Source organism: Mesitornis unicolor, unplaced genomic scaffold (assembly GCF_000695765.1).
Source record: "Mesitornis unicolor isolate BGI_N332 unplaced genomic scaffold, ASM69576v1 scaffold28526, whole genome shotgun sequence".
NCBI lineage: Eukaryota > Metazoa > Chordata > Aves > Mesitornithiformes > Mesitornithidae > Mesitornis > Mesitornis unicolor.
The window spans coordinates 1151-16311 of record NW_010192108.1 but is presented as its reverse complement, the minus strand read 5'-3'; the positions used below and the strand labels follow the sequence as shown (position 1 = coordinate 16311).

The following is a 15161-nucleotide window of genomic DNA, read 5'->3' as shown; positions in this document are numbered from 1 at the left end:
GCTCTTCCCGGTCGAGGTCTGGATCGAGATCGCGCTCACGTTCCTTCTCCAAATCTCGCTCCCGGTCTCGCTCTGTCTCACGCTCGAGGAAACGCAGGCTTAGGTAAGCGGGTGCAGCTCACAGGGTGTAGCGGTGTTTTTCCTCTGTCCTGCTCAGGTGGTTTGTCACTTAATGCTTTTCCAGGGAAAGGCCTTGATTAGATTCTAGCACAGATCATGTCCTGTGTCTTGGGCTGTTTCCTGCCAGCCTGTCCAGTGTTGAGTTTTCAGTGAGCTCGGAGAATAAATGGTGACTGCTACCAGCATTGTCAGGATGCTTCTTTTGAGCCCTTAATCTGGTCGCTGTAGGTGTTTTTGGTGAGAAATAATTTTACTCTTCTTTTTCCCCTGATATGAACACCAACTGATGCTCTTCTGTACAGTTAAATGAGAAGGGGTTTTTGTTACAGGTCATTGTGTCAGGGATGCAGTGCACAGCAGAGTTGTTACAGCCTGTTTAGACTGGGCCCTTAGAGAAGACTTCTGTGCTTTGTTTTTCCTCAGAGGTGTTAATAGAAGCCTGTGTCAAAATGCATGTGGGTTTTCCCCGTGCTCTTCTGCAGCAATTAATTGCTGCTGTCTGTAATGGGATAACCTGTTGTGCCTTTCCTCATGCTCAGTATGCCCAGTGTCCAAGATCCAGTTTCCTGTATTAAATGCACTCGTGGCTAATGATGATATTGGACATGTCCTGCTATGGCAAAAGTGCAGAAAGTCATAGCTTTGTCTCAAAATAACCTCAAATCGGGATATTTTGCTTTTCATCAGACAAATTCTTTACTGCTGCAAGGGAGGGAGTTCAAGTGTGTGCGCCATGAGCGCAGGGAGGAGGAGCTGGAAAGGCCCACAGCAAATCGCGCTCCTTTGTTGTGATAAACATCTTTGGCTTTTTTTAAGCTTTTCGTATAATTGATCCCAGACTCGAGGGGCCTGTGCAGACATTGTGTGCTTTCCTCCTCTTTCTAAAAATGACTTCAAACAAGTTTTAATGGCAGTTTAAGATACTGCTATGAAAGGTAGGGGCAGGTTTTGCTGTTTCCCTGCTGTTCCCCTCAACGTGTAGGAGTCAGCTAACAGAAATGATGACGGATAAAGTAGGTAAAGTTAATTCTGAGAAATCATTGAGGTGCACAATAGTTGTTCTTACCTCCCTGAATTGCTTCTGGTCAGGCCAGCAAAAGGCTCATGTCTTCCCTGGATATCAGGATATCTGTTTTTTCCTTTTCTTTTGGCTAGGCATTTTGTATCTGGCAAAGGCATCCAGTGGGACTGGGCATAACGATGTTCAGCTGCTTTTTCACTAATCTTAAATTAAGAACACATACTCTGAAAACCATTGGACTGTAAACACATGCAACTGTTAGCAATTAAAGAGATTATTAAAAAGCAGAGGCTATAATAAATGTACAGTTGGACATGAGAAAGCTGAATTGGAGGCGGAGACTTGAGTCAAGCAGAGTCCTGTGCAGAAGGAAGCTGGAGGCTGCGTGCTCGCTTGGGAACATCTGCCTGGCTCGGAGGAACTTTGACAGCCGAAAACAAAGGCACTCTGTGCAAACATGAGCGTTTGCTCGGTGCTGCTGCTGAATCAGCTTGTGCTTTGCAAATAACTCCTTAAAAACCAGTCAGGATGGAGAGGGTTGGTACAGACAAGTCATGTTGTGTGGTGCTGGGCTGCTCTCTGAGGTAGGTCTGGTGTCCTGGCGTAAAAGTCCATTGCTGTGTCCTTCAGCATTCACCACAGAAATTGGTTTAATTTGGTAGGTTTACTGTTTGTTCTAAGTTGTATTGCCGTGTTAGAGTCTGCTTAATAGTTCTTGCTTGCTTTATGACTTTATTTTTCCTTTTTACCTATTGTCAATTGGTGGGTGCTTTAGAACTGGAGCAGCGTTAGCTGGGTAGGTACAGGGGCTGGCAGAGTTGGGATAATTATTTGTGTGTTTGCTTTTGCATAACACTTACTGTATTTCTCTGAAAATATCTCTTGTAAATAATCTGCAACTTTTGGAGTGAAATTTTCCGGCTGCAGGCCCCTCTCAAATGAAAGAGCAGGTTTTAGAAGACTTTTTTAATGTTAAAATTACCATTAAACTGCTTGCTAGCAATGACTGTAGTATGAATAGACAGTTCCCTGCTAAGCTGTGATGTATTTGATAGCTGGAAGAAGTAAAAGCAGAGCTAAAGTTTGCCTGTGCATGCATGTACACCAATCGGTAGGAACTGTAAGGGCAGCGCTGTATTCCCTGACGATCTGGGGCCAGCAGTGAGTGGTGCATCCCAGTCTGTACCACCAGTACAGCTGCTGGAGTGTGACCAGGGAGCCGTTCAGGGCCAGGTCTCCCTTGGTGCAAGAAGAGACTGTGGAAATGGTTTCAGTGAATGTTATTTACTGAAATTCCATTTGGAAAATCTCCTTTCTATTTAAGCTTTGGACACTTTATCTGTTTTGCTAGTGCAAATTTGCTAAAACCTCCGAGTTCCAGCAGAAGCTTGTGTTTTTCCAGCAGCTGGGAAATACTTACTGTAAAGCTGGTGCTCAATACTGAGCTACAGTGGGGCTTTGTCACAGTTGCCCAACTGCAGCTCTAAAATTTGAGTGGAAATGGCTACTGGAACAATTCACCCTTAACGTTTTGCCACTGTGATCTGTGTTCTGCCAGGCTTTGTGCTCGTCTTGGTTTCGGTTCAGTTCTTTGTGGCTGCGATGGCCTGGCGGGGAGCAGAGGGACACTGCGCAGTGCCACCTCGCGGTGCTGGGCTGCAGGGGAGCGCATGGCTCTGTCCTGCTTGTTCACAGCTCCAACCTCTGAATCGTGGCAAGGGGAGCACCTTTGGGAATGTAAAACTAGAGAGCAGTGTGTGCTCCAGTGCTGCTCCTCTCCTGTTGAGGTGCATCAATTCATTTCTCTCCCCTGGCAAAAAGGTGGGGTTTCATCTTCGTACCAGAGTTTCAAAAGCAGGTGAGAACTCGGGACACAGGAGGAAGATTTTGGGTCTGTTCCAGTAAAGATAGCATGGCATGTGTAAAGAAATCCTTTGTGGAGATCCGAGATGTGACCTTGAGCTGAACGTTTGAGATGTGTCACTGTTTCTGAAGCTGGATGGCAGCCGTGTTCATCCTGGAAAAAATGAAGAGCAACGTGCACTCGTCGTGGTCTCTGCAGTGACCCTGAAGTCAGATATTTCTTTGGCAGTATCACAGACACAAGTTATTTCCACTGCGATTTATTGAGGGCAGAGTGCAATACCTCAGTTGGATGAGGGTAAACCAAGAGAATCACTTTTAAAATCTTAGAAATGAATGTTTCAAATTCTTTTTTTATAAGGCTTCAAATAAAAAATTGTGATAGAGGAATAAACTTTTAAAATAATTGTGTAATTTTTCTTCTATCAGTTCTAGGTCTCGTTCAAGATCGTATTCTCCATCTCATAACAGAGAAAGGAACCATCCCAGAGTCTATCAGAACCGGGATTTCAGAGGTCATAATAGAGGATACAGGAGACCTTATTATTTCCGTGGCCGAAATCGAGGGTTTTATCCATGGGGCCAGTACAACCGAGGAGGATACGGGAATTACCGGTCAAACTGGCAAAATTATCGCCAGGCGTACAGCCCTCGGAGAGGGAGGTCACGCTCTCGTTCGCCCAAGAGAAGGTCTCCTTCACCAAGGTCTAGGAGCCACTCTAGAAATTCCGATAAGTCATCTTCTGACCGGTCCAGGAGGTCTTCCTCTTCCCGGTCTTCCTCAAATCATAGCCGCGTTGAGTCTTCCAAGCGTAAATCCGGGAAGGAGAAAAAGTCGTCGTCCAAGGATACCCGAACATCCCAGGCTGCAGGAGACAACCAAGGGGATGAGTCCAAGGAGCAGCCGTTTTCAGGAGCAGCGGCTCAAGACGCCAAAGCGTCCGAGGGATCAAAACCATGGCAAGATGTGACCACCTATGGTACAGGAGCAGGGTCAAGAGCCTCTGTGTCTGAGCTCAGCCCAAGGGAGCGCAGTCCTGCGCTGAAGAGCCCTCTGCAGTCAGTTGTGGTGAGGCGCCGCTCTCCACGGCCAAGTCCGTTGCAGAAGTCGAGCCCTCCGCTGTCCACCCCGTCCCAGATGAGCTCTGCGCTGCAAAGCGGCAGCACCTCCTTCCAGACAGGCTCCCATCAGAGCCCGTTTGACCACGGCTCGGCAGCTTTGAGCCCAACCAGGAAGAGCCCTGTGTGCAAAAGTCCAACGCCAATCAGTTCCATTTATGGCTCATCTCAGAAGGAGGAAACCACAGCTCCTGGAGGAGGAGCCTTCTCCAAGAGGCAAGTGCTGCGTTGCGCTGCGCGGGTGGTGGTTGAGGAGCCAGTTTGCATGTGTAGGTGCTCTCCTTGAGCACTGAGAGGGCTCTGGGGGTGTGAGCAGGCTCTGTGCAGGCCAACTGCCAGCCCTTTGGGCCTGCTACTGTCTGAATTACAGAAACAATACCGACCTAGCCCTGTTTTCTGACTTGGATAACTCTGTAGGTTGCGTAGGTTCCCTGTCAAAATGTTCATACCCTGTGAGCAGTTGAAGATGTGCCCAGTGAGATTTTCTAGCAGCCTGACAGTGCACATTTCTCAGTTACTTTTCCATTAAAGACATTTTTTTAGAACTACAGTCATGAATTACATTAAATATTATGAATGAGCAAAGTTTTAATTAAGTCTTACTGCATGTCTTGCTGCAAGCAGCCTAAGGCAGCTGCAGTTGCAGTGCTCGTGCCTGTGTACGTGGGTAGAAAGAGCAACCAAAGCACCACGATCATCACTGGGGTTACAACATCCTGCTCTTCAGAGGGCATCGAATGCCGTGTTTGCTTGGGCACTGCACTGCAGACTCGTGCTTGAAAGTAACACTTGGTTTTAAAAGATACGGGAGCATCCACAAGTGCTTTTAATTGTGTCTTCATTATTTTAAAAGCTGTTTTGAACTTATCCTGTATCAAGGATGTCTGAAATGTAAATATTAAAAAAAACTGTAACCCTTGGGCTTTCCAAAGGCCTGAGCCGAGGTCCTTGGGCTTTCCTCCCTTTCCTCAAAGCCAGGGTTTTACGTAGTGAATGCTTTCAAACGTAGTTCTGATGCTGTAGGCTGGCTAAGTTGTTGTTCTCACTACAAGTGTGTTGTCTTCTCCCAGCAAAAGAAGTGTTCTCCTTTGTTAACCTTTTTGCTTTTATTTGTGTTTACAGTCTGTCATGAAATATTTAGCTTACGTATGAAACTTGCATCCAAAATTTGAAGTAGCTTTTGAGGCTTTTATTTCCAGTGTGTTGTTTAAAGCAGAACAGCCCAGTTTGAAAGTTTTGATGTGTTGTTCTCCTGAAGCAGGTTTGTAAGTAAATGAACCGATTGGGTAAGATGTTACTATTTTCCTTCAAATGAATCTGTGGGTAAGCTGTTGATTATTTGTTCTTAAGCCTCATTTCATCAGTTCTGCATATCCATTTTCTCCTACATTTGTTGAATTTATTGAGAACCGAAAGTCTAAATCCAGGCTGCGTAATCTGCTTTACATTTGAGCTGTTTTAGGGCCTAGGGACAGCTTTGTGTACAAGTGTAGCTCGGTGTTCTCTAGAGTTTGAGTGCTTTCAGCCGAGCTGTTAACCTCTTTGGTGTTTAATAAGAGAACTGCTGTGATGTCTGTCCTGTGAACAGGTATCTGGAAGAGCAGAAGACCGAGAATGGGAAAGACAAAGACCAGAAAGTAACAAATGTTGAAAAGGAAAAAGCGAAGGAAAAAGGGAGTTTCTCTGAGTTGGGATCAGCAGATGGAAAGGCAAAATCTGACTCGTATGCGTCCAAAGCCGACTCCGAGAAGGGATACCGCGGCAGCCAGTCGCCCAAGCGCTACAAGTTCCGGGATGACTTTGACAAGCTGAAGGTCCCGGAGTTCCACAAGGAAAGCCATTACGGCAAAGAGGAGACAGATGAGCAGGAGAAGAAAGACAAAGCAAAGGGCCGGAAAGATTCGGAATTCGATGATGAGCCCAAATTTATGTCTAAAGTCGTAGCAACTTCAAGTAAAAGTCAGGAGGAGGACAGGCCAGCAAAATGGGAAGGTGTGGTGTTCTTGCCACCCGGCAAAGAGAAGCAGAGGAAAGCTGATGAAATGGAGGAGGAGAGCTATTCTGAGAGAGCCAAAAAGGAAGAGAGATCGGCATCCAAGAGAGCAGAACCAGCCCACAGGGGCTTTGTTCCCGAGAAGAATTTCAGAGTGACCACTTACAAATCAAGCCAGGAAAAGAGTTCTTCCCCCCCACCGAGGAAGACTTCGGAGGTAAAGGAGAAACCAAGCACCAAAGTAGAGGGGCTGGGCCCTGGCAAATCCTCCTTTTCCATTACTCGCGAGGCCCAGGTCAACATTCGAATGGATTCCTTTGATGAAGATCTTGCACGGTAAGAATTTGCTGGTTTTTGGGAAGTCTGAATAATGGTTTTTCCAGTTTCTTTTCCTGAGATCCTCATATGCTTGCCAAGTGTGAAGAAGGCTAAGTAATATTGCATCACAACTTGCATTTTTTTGAGATTGAGATTAATTTGTGTGAACTTTGTGGTGAGAGGTTACAGGGCTCACCAGTTTGTGTAGCACAAAGGTTAAACAATTCCTGATCTCTCTACAGCGAGGTGTAAGATCAGTTCAGAATGTAAATGCTTCTGCACTGGGCTCTGGAAAGTTACGCCCTCGGTGGCTCCTCGCTGCCAGAAGCCTGGTGGTGTGGTCGAGTTACAGTGCTGCTTAGATGACATTTGAGTCTCCAGAGTGTGTTTCACTGCTCTTATTCTCAACACAGCATTGCTGAAACTCTGGGAAGCTCTGAGGGCCACTTCAGCATTGCTTGGAGAAATCTTAAGACAGTAAAAAGTTATTCCAGAAAATACACTTGTACTGCAGCGGCCAGTAAGAGTTGATGTGCTCTGGGGGATGGTAGAAGTTAATCTAGAGTTTGGGAACAGTAGCAGGAGATCGCAGCCAGCCAATGGTGTAAGAACAGGTCTCGGTTTCCCAGGATGTCAGAGTTTGAATACCTGCACAGCCTCCAAATGCAGAACAAGTGACCTGAATTACTGCAGTAACCTAGGTCACTGTGTTTTAGAGGTGTTTAAATGCACGTCCTGCTCGTGCTATTGAATGTTCTTGAGTGCCTTCACAATAGCACGTAACAAACTGCAGTAGCTTCCAGCTTCTGCAACATGAATCATCTTTAAACTGCTTCCCTGTGCTCTGTTTTTTCTAGTCCCAGTGGCATTCTGGCTCAGGAGCGCAAGCTGTGTCGCGACCTGGTGCACAGCAACAAGAAAGAGCAAGAATTCCGCTCCATTTTCCATCACATCCAGTCTGCCCAGTCCCAGCGGAGCCCTTCTGAACTGTTTGCTCAGCACATAGTGACGATAGTGCATCATGTCAGAGGTGGGTCAGAAGTCTGTGTATCCCCGCATGAAAGTTCGCTCCTCCCTTGCCCCAGTGAGTGGGTTTTGTGCACCTTAGTTGATGCGTAAAGAGGTGTTTGCCAGCAGATGCGCCATGGGTGAGAGTAGCAGCCCAATCATGAGTTGTCTTTATTTACATAAATACCTTTTCTTCTGGAAAGGCAGAAGAAGCTTTCTTGGGTTTACCTGACTTGTGAATCACTTGAATCGAAGGTGAATTTTGAGATTGAAATGGGAATTTGCCCGCAGTGTTGGTTAGAGCTCATCAGCAGCGTGCTCCCCGTGTGCTGCAGCTGAGTGTGACCGAACTGTGGGACTGGTGTGCTTTGTCTTGTTACAAAAATGGTATTGATATTTTGGTGGTGTTTGTTCAAACCCCAACAGAGCATCACTTTGGGTCTTCAGCAATGACACTGAATGAGCGCTTTACCAAATATCTAAAGAAAGGAATGGAGCAGGATGCAGCTAAAAACAAAAAGAGCCCTGAAATCCACAGGTTGGTGCCTTTAGATGCTGTTGTAACACTTCAGGGGCATTTCAGGTTTGCTTCCCTTTAAACTCGGGAATAATTCAAGTATATAACTATCTTCAGCAAAAAAATGTGGAGTTTTGAAATAGACAATGGAAATATTGGAAATATTGGTCTGCTTTAAATGAGATTTGAGCTGAAAACGTGAGATTCCTCTTACGAGCAAGGTGATACCTGTGACCTTCCTTTCCTTTCAGGAGGATAGATATATCTCCCAGTACTTTTAGAAAACATGGATTCTCTCAAGAGGAGACGAAAAGCTCCCGAGATTCTGGCTTCAAGGTGAACTGTTACTCTGATTAGTTTAATTCAACAAAATGAGTGCATTGGGCATGAACTTAACAGTGATGTTTTTGTTTAAATTACTCTCTACTTAAGTTTGTGTTTTTCTTTTAAGGATGGGCATAATTCTAAAAATGAACTACAAAGGGTTAATTTTTATTAAAAATGTATCAACAACCTTTGTGAAGTGGTTAGACTATGGTAAATGACCCCAAAGTCAATTGAGGTGAGCTTGAGAAAAAAGAGAGGATTTTTGGAACAAGTGCCCATGATGAGAGAAGAGACTTTTTGTGATATTTTTCTGCTTGTAAGTATTATTACATCAATTGTATACATGCGATATTTCCAACCATGTTTTCAAAGAGACGTGCATGTCAAAAAGAGGAGAGTAAAACTAAATACTTAGCTAAACCAGATACACTATTAAGCGAATTATAGATTTTGTTCTAACAACTTACTGTGCCATTTCTGTTGATTGCTATTACTTTAACATTCAGCACTTGTCTGAGTAGATCCAGACCATTTGGGATTGAGTGTGTTAGCTTTTCTGAGTAGATGAATGTTAAGCCATCGCACTCGCTGTAAACGGTCGTAAAAACCGGCTTAACGTAAAATGCTTTGGATTTTAACCGTTGTGTGTTCACCTTCATACGTATTTGCGTTGAACGTTGAAGAGATTTTTTTTGAAACCTTACTTGTTTCATATTTGTTTTCGATTTTCTCCAAACACACTTGTGGCTTGACATGGACGATGGTGAGATGGATTTGATGGGCCTGAACTCTGAGCATCAGCTTGGCAGAGTGTGTTATAAACGTGGTTTCCAAACAGCTCGCCAGCCTTCCGTGAAACAGACGTGCCCTCCCAAACCCCAATAGGTGTTTGCTGTACCACATAAGGGAGCTGCTGCTGATTTGGTCACTTTTCTGTCATCCATCGTGTTGGGAGCAGTTTTATTCTCAGAGTAGAAATTAAAGCTCTTTGCCTGGGGAAAGTAGAAGAGCAAAATGCCAAAACAAAACGCCTGCTCTCACTCCTGCGTTATTTGACATATTTATTTAAACAAAAAAGTGTTTAGAACCTCATGTAAGTAAAAAATTTAATAGCTAGAGAATTACTAATCCTTTTGTATTTAATTCAAGACGATGAATATGATGTGTGTTGCATATGGAGTCATGCAGTTCCCGAGATTAGTATTGTGTCCGTGAAGTAGCAGTCGCTGAGCACAGCCCCGGAGCTCTGTGTTGTTGCTAGCAGCGTCCTGTACAGGACTGACACACGCTGCTGCTCAGTTAATGTTTGTCAGAACCACAGCCTCTGTCAGTTTGCTGCTCCTGTGTGCAGTCAGCAGAATCTCATCCAGGTACCACTGCCCTTAAAGTACGTGCAGGTAACACAACTTCTCGTTTTCCAAAGAGGCATCTTAATAAGCAGCAACTTAGAGCTCAAAGCAAGCATTACCTGGGTTTTGGTTTTTTTATTAACAATGTAAAGTTGAGTGCTGTCTGATTTTTGCTCTGTGAAACAGCAGGGTCAGCGTGCAGCAGTAGCCTTGCTAGGGTTATATGAAGAAAAGCCTCCTTCTGTCCGTGGTGACCTCTTGGCATCTTTCACGCGGTGCCTTCCAGTAAATCTTGACAGGCTTCCTATCAGCGGGGTGCTGGCGTTCCCCCAGATGTGCTTGGTTGCTGCATTTCAGTGGCCTCCATCACTTTGATCAGTAATCGCTATCCTGGGTATCTCCAAGCAGCTTTTGCTTCCCCTTGAGTGCTGTTTCCAGAGCTGGTGATTAAAATTCCTTCCACCCTGCTCGACAGCAGGATAGCGAGCACCCTCTGCTCAGTGACAGCCGTCCTCAGGCTGTTGGACGTTTTTGGCACGCTGTAGTTGTGATACAGTCACTTGGGTTGGGTTTCCAAGTTGTTCTCATCTCTCACTGGCTGTGTTGTGCAATAAGTGTAAGCTTCCATGTTTCTCCCTCCCCTGTTACCAGGCTGTAAATTGTAATGCTGTTTAAGAGGAGAACAACAGTTAAAAAGCAGTAAGGAAGTTAAATTCTGACAAATAAGAGCGTATTTTAACAGTGCATTGTTTTACATCTTAAAATGGATTACTGGTTAGTGTTCAGATAAACTCCTGTTCTCCACAAGTCTGTGCAGTCAGTAGCAAAGTAATGGTGCTGAGCTGGTGCGCTGCAGACCTCTGTGTTCAACTGTGCCCTCTTCCCTGCCTTTGTAGGCTGAAGGCAAATATAAGGACGACCCTGTCGACCTGCGCCTTGATATTGAACGCCGTAAAAAACATAAGGAAAGAGATCTTAAACGCGATAAATCCAGAGAATCAGTGGACTCGAGAGATTCAAGTCACTCAAGGGAAAGATCAACTGAGAAAACGGAGAAAAGTCACAAAGGCTCAAAGAAAAAGTATGTAGGAAACCTCATAGCCATTTCCTTCTGCTGTTAAGGTTGGAGACAACACCGTGTATGCGCAGTCAGTTGTATCCCTTTTGACATAAGTGCTCCAGTGGTGGGAGTTATTCCTCTGCGTGATACCATTGTATCTGTCTGAAACATAAATAGTTGTTAGAGGTAAATGGGAAGGCTTCGTGTGTCCAAATGGGTGAGTCGCTTTTCCTTCTTGTTCCTGTTGCGTTACAGAGAACGTTTAAATGATTTTGCCTTAATTTAGTCCTTTTCTATTAGCTTAATTTTCTGTTTGACTAGAACTGTGTGGATGCACGCCCATCTCCTAATAGATGGTGTAAACCCCTTGGAAAGATGCAACAAGTTATTTCTGGAGAGGACCTGTGTTAGATCTGGTCGTGTAGCTGATCCTGAGCTCTTACTGTGGCTTTTCCTTAGAGAGAAGGAAAAAAGGAGAGCGTCGCTTTGATAGAGGAGTGATAAACAAGGAAATGGTTCTGTGGCAAACAGGTCACAGCTCAGTTAGCGCTGTTGGTGTCCCCCTCACCTCCGTTTCCTGTCGCCGACACAGGAAGCACCGAAGGGTACGTGAGAGATCCAGATCCAGCTCATCATCTTCGCAGTCCTCTCATTCAGTCAAAGCGGAGGAGTATCCTGAGGAGACCGAGGAGAGGGAGGAAAGCAGCACAGGATTTGACAAGTCCCGGCTTGGGACTAAAGAATTCACTGGCCCAAATGAGAGAGGAAGAGCAAGAGGGACCTTTGTAAGTGTTCTCCATCCCCTGCCCCGAGGGTCGATTCCCGCAGCGGTCAAAAAGTGGGCCGTTGTGCGTTGCTCTTTCACAGTTAAAGCACAAGTAAAGGAGAAACCCCAGAGCCGTGGTGTGGTTGTGGGTGATGAGCCAGGTCTGGAGCACAAACCGGGGTGCTGAGGGTGTTCTTTGGGCAGCTGAACTCAAGATGTGTGGAAGCCTGGAAGCTTCTGTGCGTCAGTAACTGCTGAGCAACCCCCGCGGGCAGCGAGAAGCACATCAGTTGGGTTGGGTTGAGCTGCTGAGGTGACTCATCTGGCTGTAACCGCGCTCGTTGTTTGCAGTTCTTGTGCCTTAGTTACGCACAGGTCTGATGTGTATTTTTCTCCCGTGTTTTGCTGTTGCAGCAGTTCAGAGCAAGAGGGAGAGGATGGGGCAGAGGCAACTTTTCGGGCAACAATAACAGCAACAGCGGTGGCAACAACGACTTCCAGAAGCGAAACCGAGAGGAGGAGTGGGATCCAGAGTACACCCCTAAGAGCAAGAAGTACTACCTGGTATGTGTCGTGAGTACTGAAACACGTGTGTGCGCTCCAGGTATGTCTGGTGGTAAATGCTGTAGGGGTGAAGGCACCAGCATTAGAGTCATCAGCATTAGAGTCGTCAGACTCTGACCCACCAGGTTAGGGCTTCCTGGGACACTTCTTCACTCACCCTTTAGTCACAGCTGAAGAGAGCTTGTTTCTGCTCGCTGGAGCGTGGTTTGCCATTCAGTAGAGTCCTAGAGGCCAGTTAAAGAGCATGTGTTAAACGGCAGTTCAAAGGGAGCTGAAATGCGTTACTTGAGTTGCAGGTGGTCTGCGTTTCTAGGTTCTATCCCCAGGATAGGCAGAAAAATATAGGGACAGTGTGTAACGTGTCTGAATTGTGGAGTTGTAGAGGCAGCAGTGGACATGGACACCCATCCCCTGCCCACCCCTAACTACTCTATGGAGAGCTTCCTGTCAGCAAGGAAGAGCCTGGGTAGCAGTGGTGAATTCCTGCCTCCTCAGCTGCTTTTCTTCCCCAAAACAAGGCAGTGTTTCCCTTCAGAAGGCAGCACTTGCTGCATGGACACCGCAGTCCGGTTTGTGTACCACAGGGCAGTGTCCCTGGGCTGACGTTGTTGGCTTCCTCCCGTGCAGCACGACGACCGGGAGGGCGAGGGCGCGGACAAGTGGGTGAACAGAGGCCGCGGGCGAGGGGCCTTCCCCCGAGGAAGAGGTCGCTTCATGTTCCGAAAGTCGAGCACCAGCCCCAAGTGGGCCCACGACAAATTCAGCGGAGAAGAAGGAGAAATCGAAGACGACGAGAGCGGCACAGAAAACAGGGAGGAGAAGGACGCCCTGCAGAGCGCAGCCGAGTAGCAGCGGCCTCTGCGCGCTCCCAGAGCCCTGGCAGGAGGGAAGGGCTCGGCGCCGCGCGGGCGCTGGGGCGTCGGGGCCGTCCTGTGGCGCCGAGAGCCCCGAGGAGCTGTGACACAATCCCGACGTTCACCGCGTTCCCAGAGTTCCCCAAGCGTGGACTGAACCGAAATCATCGCCGCTCGGCCCCGCTCCCGGAGCCCATCTCCCAAAGACTTTTTCCTTCTGACTGGATGCGCTCGAGTGCTGGGTGAGATCCTGGGTTCCTCTTGTCCCTGACCTTACTGAGCGGTCGGTTTGTTTGGTTTGTTGGTAACAGCCTTTGAAGACAACGTGGATTTTGGTTTGTGCCCACTTTAACCCGGTAGGCTTGACGTTTTTGTTTCTCTTTTATAATTTGAAGTAGGAAAGGTCGGGATTAACTCGCCGGTTTCAAATTTTTCCTCCCCTATTGTGTATTCAGTTTTTTAAATTCATACTCTACTTACTTTAGGCCTTTGCGTATGTAGTAACATCAATTAAACGATGATTTTGGAGACTATTTTTGGTTCTTATAAATAAGAAAACGATGACGCATGTGAATAAACATCTAAATGTGAACTTGTTGGGACCAAACTGCTATGGTTTTTTTTAAAAAAAACAACTTTTTTTTTAATGTAACAGTTGAGTTTAGGGCCTTTTAAAAGCGATTTTGTTTTCCTTTTGTGTTGGGACTTAACAGAATTAGCATGGTTTTAAAAAAAGAGACAACAAGACCCTACTTTGGCCGCTGTTTGTGTACCTGGTGTGTGCTGGAGCCCCAAACTGCTTGTAGGCGTCCTGTGTTTCCTCTCTGCAGCTGGTTGTGAGCTCGAGTGCTCTTTCCGAGGTATCACAGTTTTCTAAGGAACTTCAGAATTCTTCTAGGTTAAAAAAAAAAAAAAAATAATAAAAGGAGATGAGACTTTTTTCAATATTTTTTATTAATCTTTTTATAAAATGGGAAGGCAGATCCCTGCTGTGCTGGTTGAGGACGGCCCTTACCCGTTTCTTTTTACCTTCCCTTGAAGCACCCTGAAGCAGTTTGCAGGTAGTGCCCCCGCTGCAGGAGAGGCCACGTCCACGCACCCTGTGCTGTAGCGCCACCACCCCTCTCCTCCCCACGCCGCCCCCCGGATTGCTGTGCTGCCCCACACACACCGAGTAGAGTTTGGGTTGTTGGACTCGAACAGTTCCTGTTTAGCAAAGCCCTGGCGTTTGTTTATGCAAATAAAATACAATAAAACGAGTCGTAGGTGTAACTCTGCTCTGTTTTGTGTTCTGGGCTCCTGGAGTCAATGGGTGAGAACCAAGCGCCTGTGGACGGCCCCGCTGCAGAGCTGGGGAGCTCCTGGTGTGGGAGGCTTTAAATCAAAACCCCTTGGAGCAGGCAGCGGCTGTGGAGGAGGAGCTGAGCCCCTGGTGCCTGTGGGGCTGCCCCTGGGGGTGCTGGGTTCATGGACGGAGTAGCATGGGGGTATTTGCTTTACCATTACCCTGACCTGCTCTGAATGTGCTGCTGAGAGCAACTTCTGCTGGTTTTAAGCAGTTAATGGAGCTCTGTTAGCAGCAATTGCATGGGACAGGGGGGAGTGACACAGCCACAGGCCCTGTTCCAGCAGGGGTTGTGTCCCCCATCACAGCCCAGCTCCATCCACGCTCCAAACCCAGCGAGTGCTTTTCCCCTTGCTGCCACCTCCGAGGCAGGTGAATTGTTCTGGCACTGCTGGGTGCGAGCCTTCATGAGAAATTTGGGGCTCTGCTGCAGAAGAGCACCCTGGCCATGCTGGTTCCTGCGTTGGCCAACAGCCATTGGGACAGGGCTGTGGGTTAACGGCTGCGTTTCCTTTCACGCTTGAATTTGAGCCCTCGAGCCAACCCCAGACAGAGGGTGCCCAGTGTTCCCTGTGCCCAAAGCCTGGGGAGAGCAAACCTTGTGCTCCCCAAGGGGAACCACTGCCCCGCAGCCTCCTCTGCCCCAGGGTGGTCCTAGGGCCCCTGCCCTGCTCCGTGCTTGGGTGCTGCTGTCAAATGTTTGATTGTTTGTGTCCTCAGCCTGGACCCAGAGCTGCCCAGGACCAACCATGGAGCCCAGGGGCCACCAATGACCCTTTGGGTGTCTGAGCTCTGCAGAGGGACCACAGTTTCACGGCCACACCAGCCCCGTGCGCTCGCGGTTTGTGGGTTTCAGCCTCTCTGTGGTTTGGGTTTCACTTCCCCTCCACGCCGAAGGTGACGGACGCGCAGCGAGACCTGAGCTGCGTCCAGGGCC

The 15161-nt window shown here is 47.2% G+C and overlaps 1 protein-coding gene across 1 annotated transcript; it reads left to right on the top strand.

Annotated features, from left to right (window-relative positions):
• Positions 1-5: 5 nt before the first annotated feature.
• Positions 6-12874, top strand: THRAP3 (thyroid hormone receptor associated protein 3; the record flags this gene model as incomplete). Its single annotated transcript, XM_010186968.1, has 10 exons — positions 6-103; positions 3434-4339; positions 5712-6452; positions 7292-7464; positions 7869-7980; positions 8211-8295; positions 10532-10716; positions 11288-11480; positions 11876-12025; positions 12653-12874. Coding segments are annotated over 10 exons (2865 nt in total), but the record flags the coding sequence as incomplete, so codon positions are not given.
• Positions 12875-15161: the final 2287 nt, after the last annotated feature.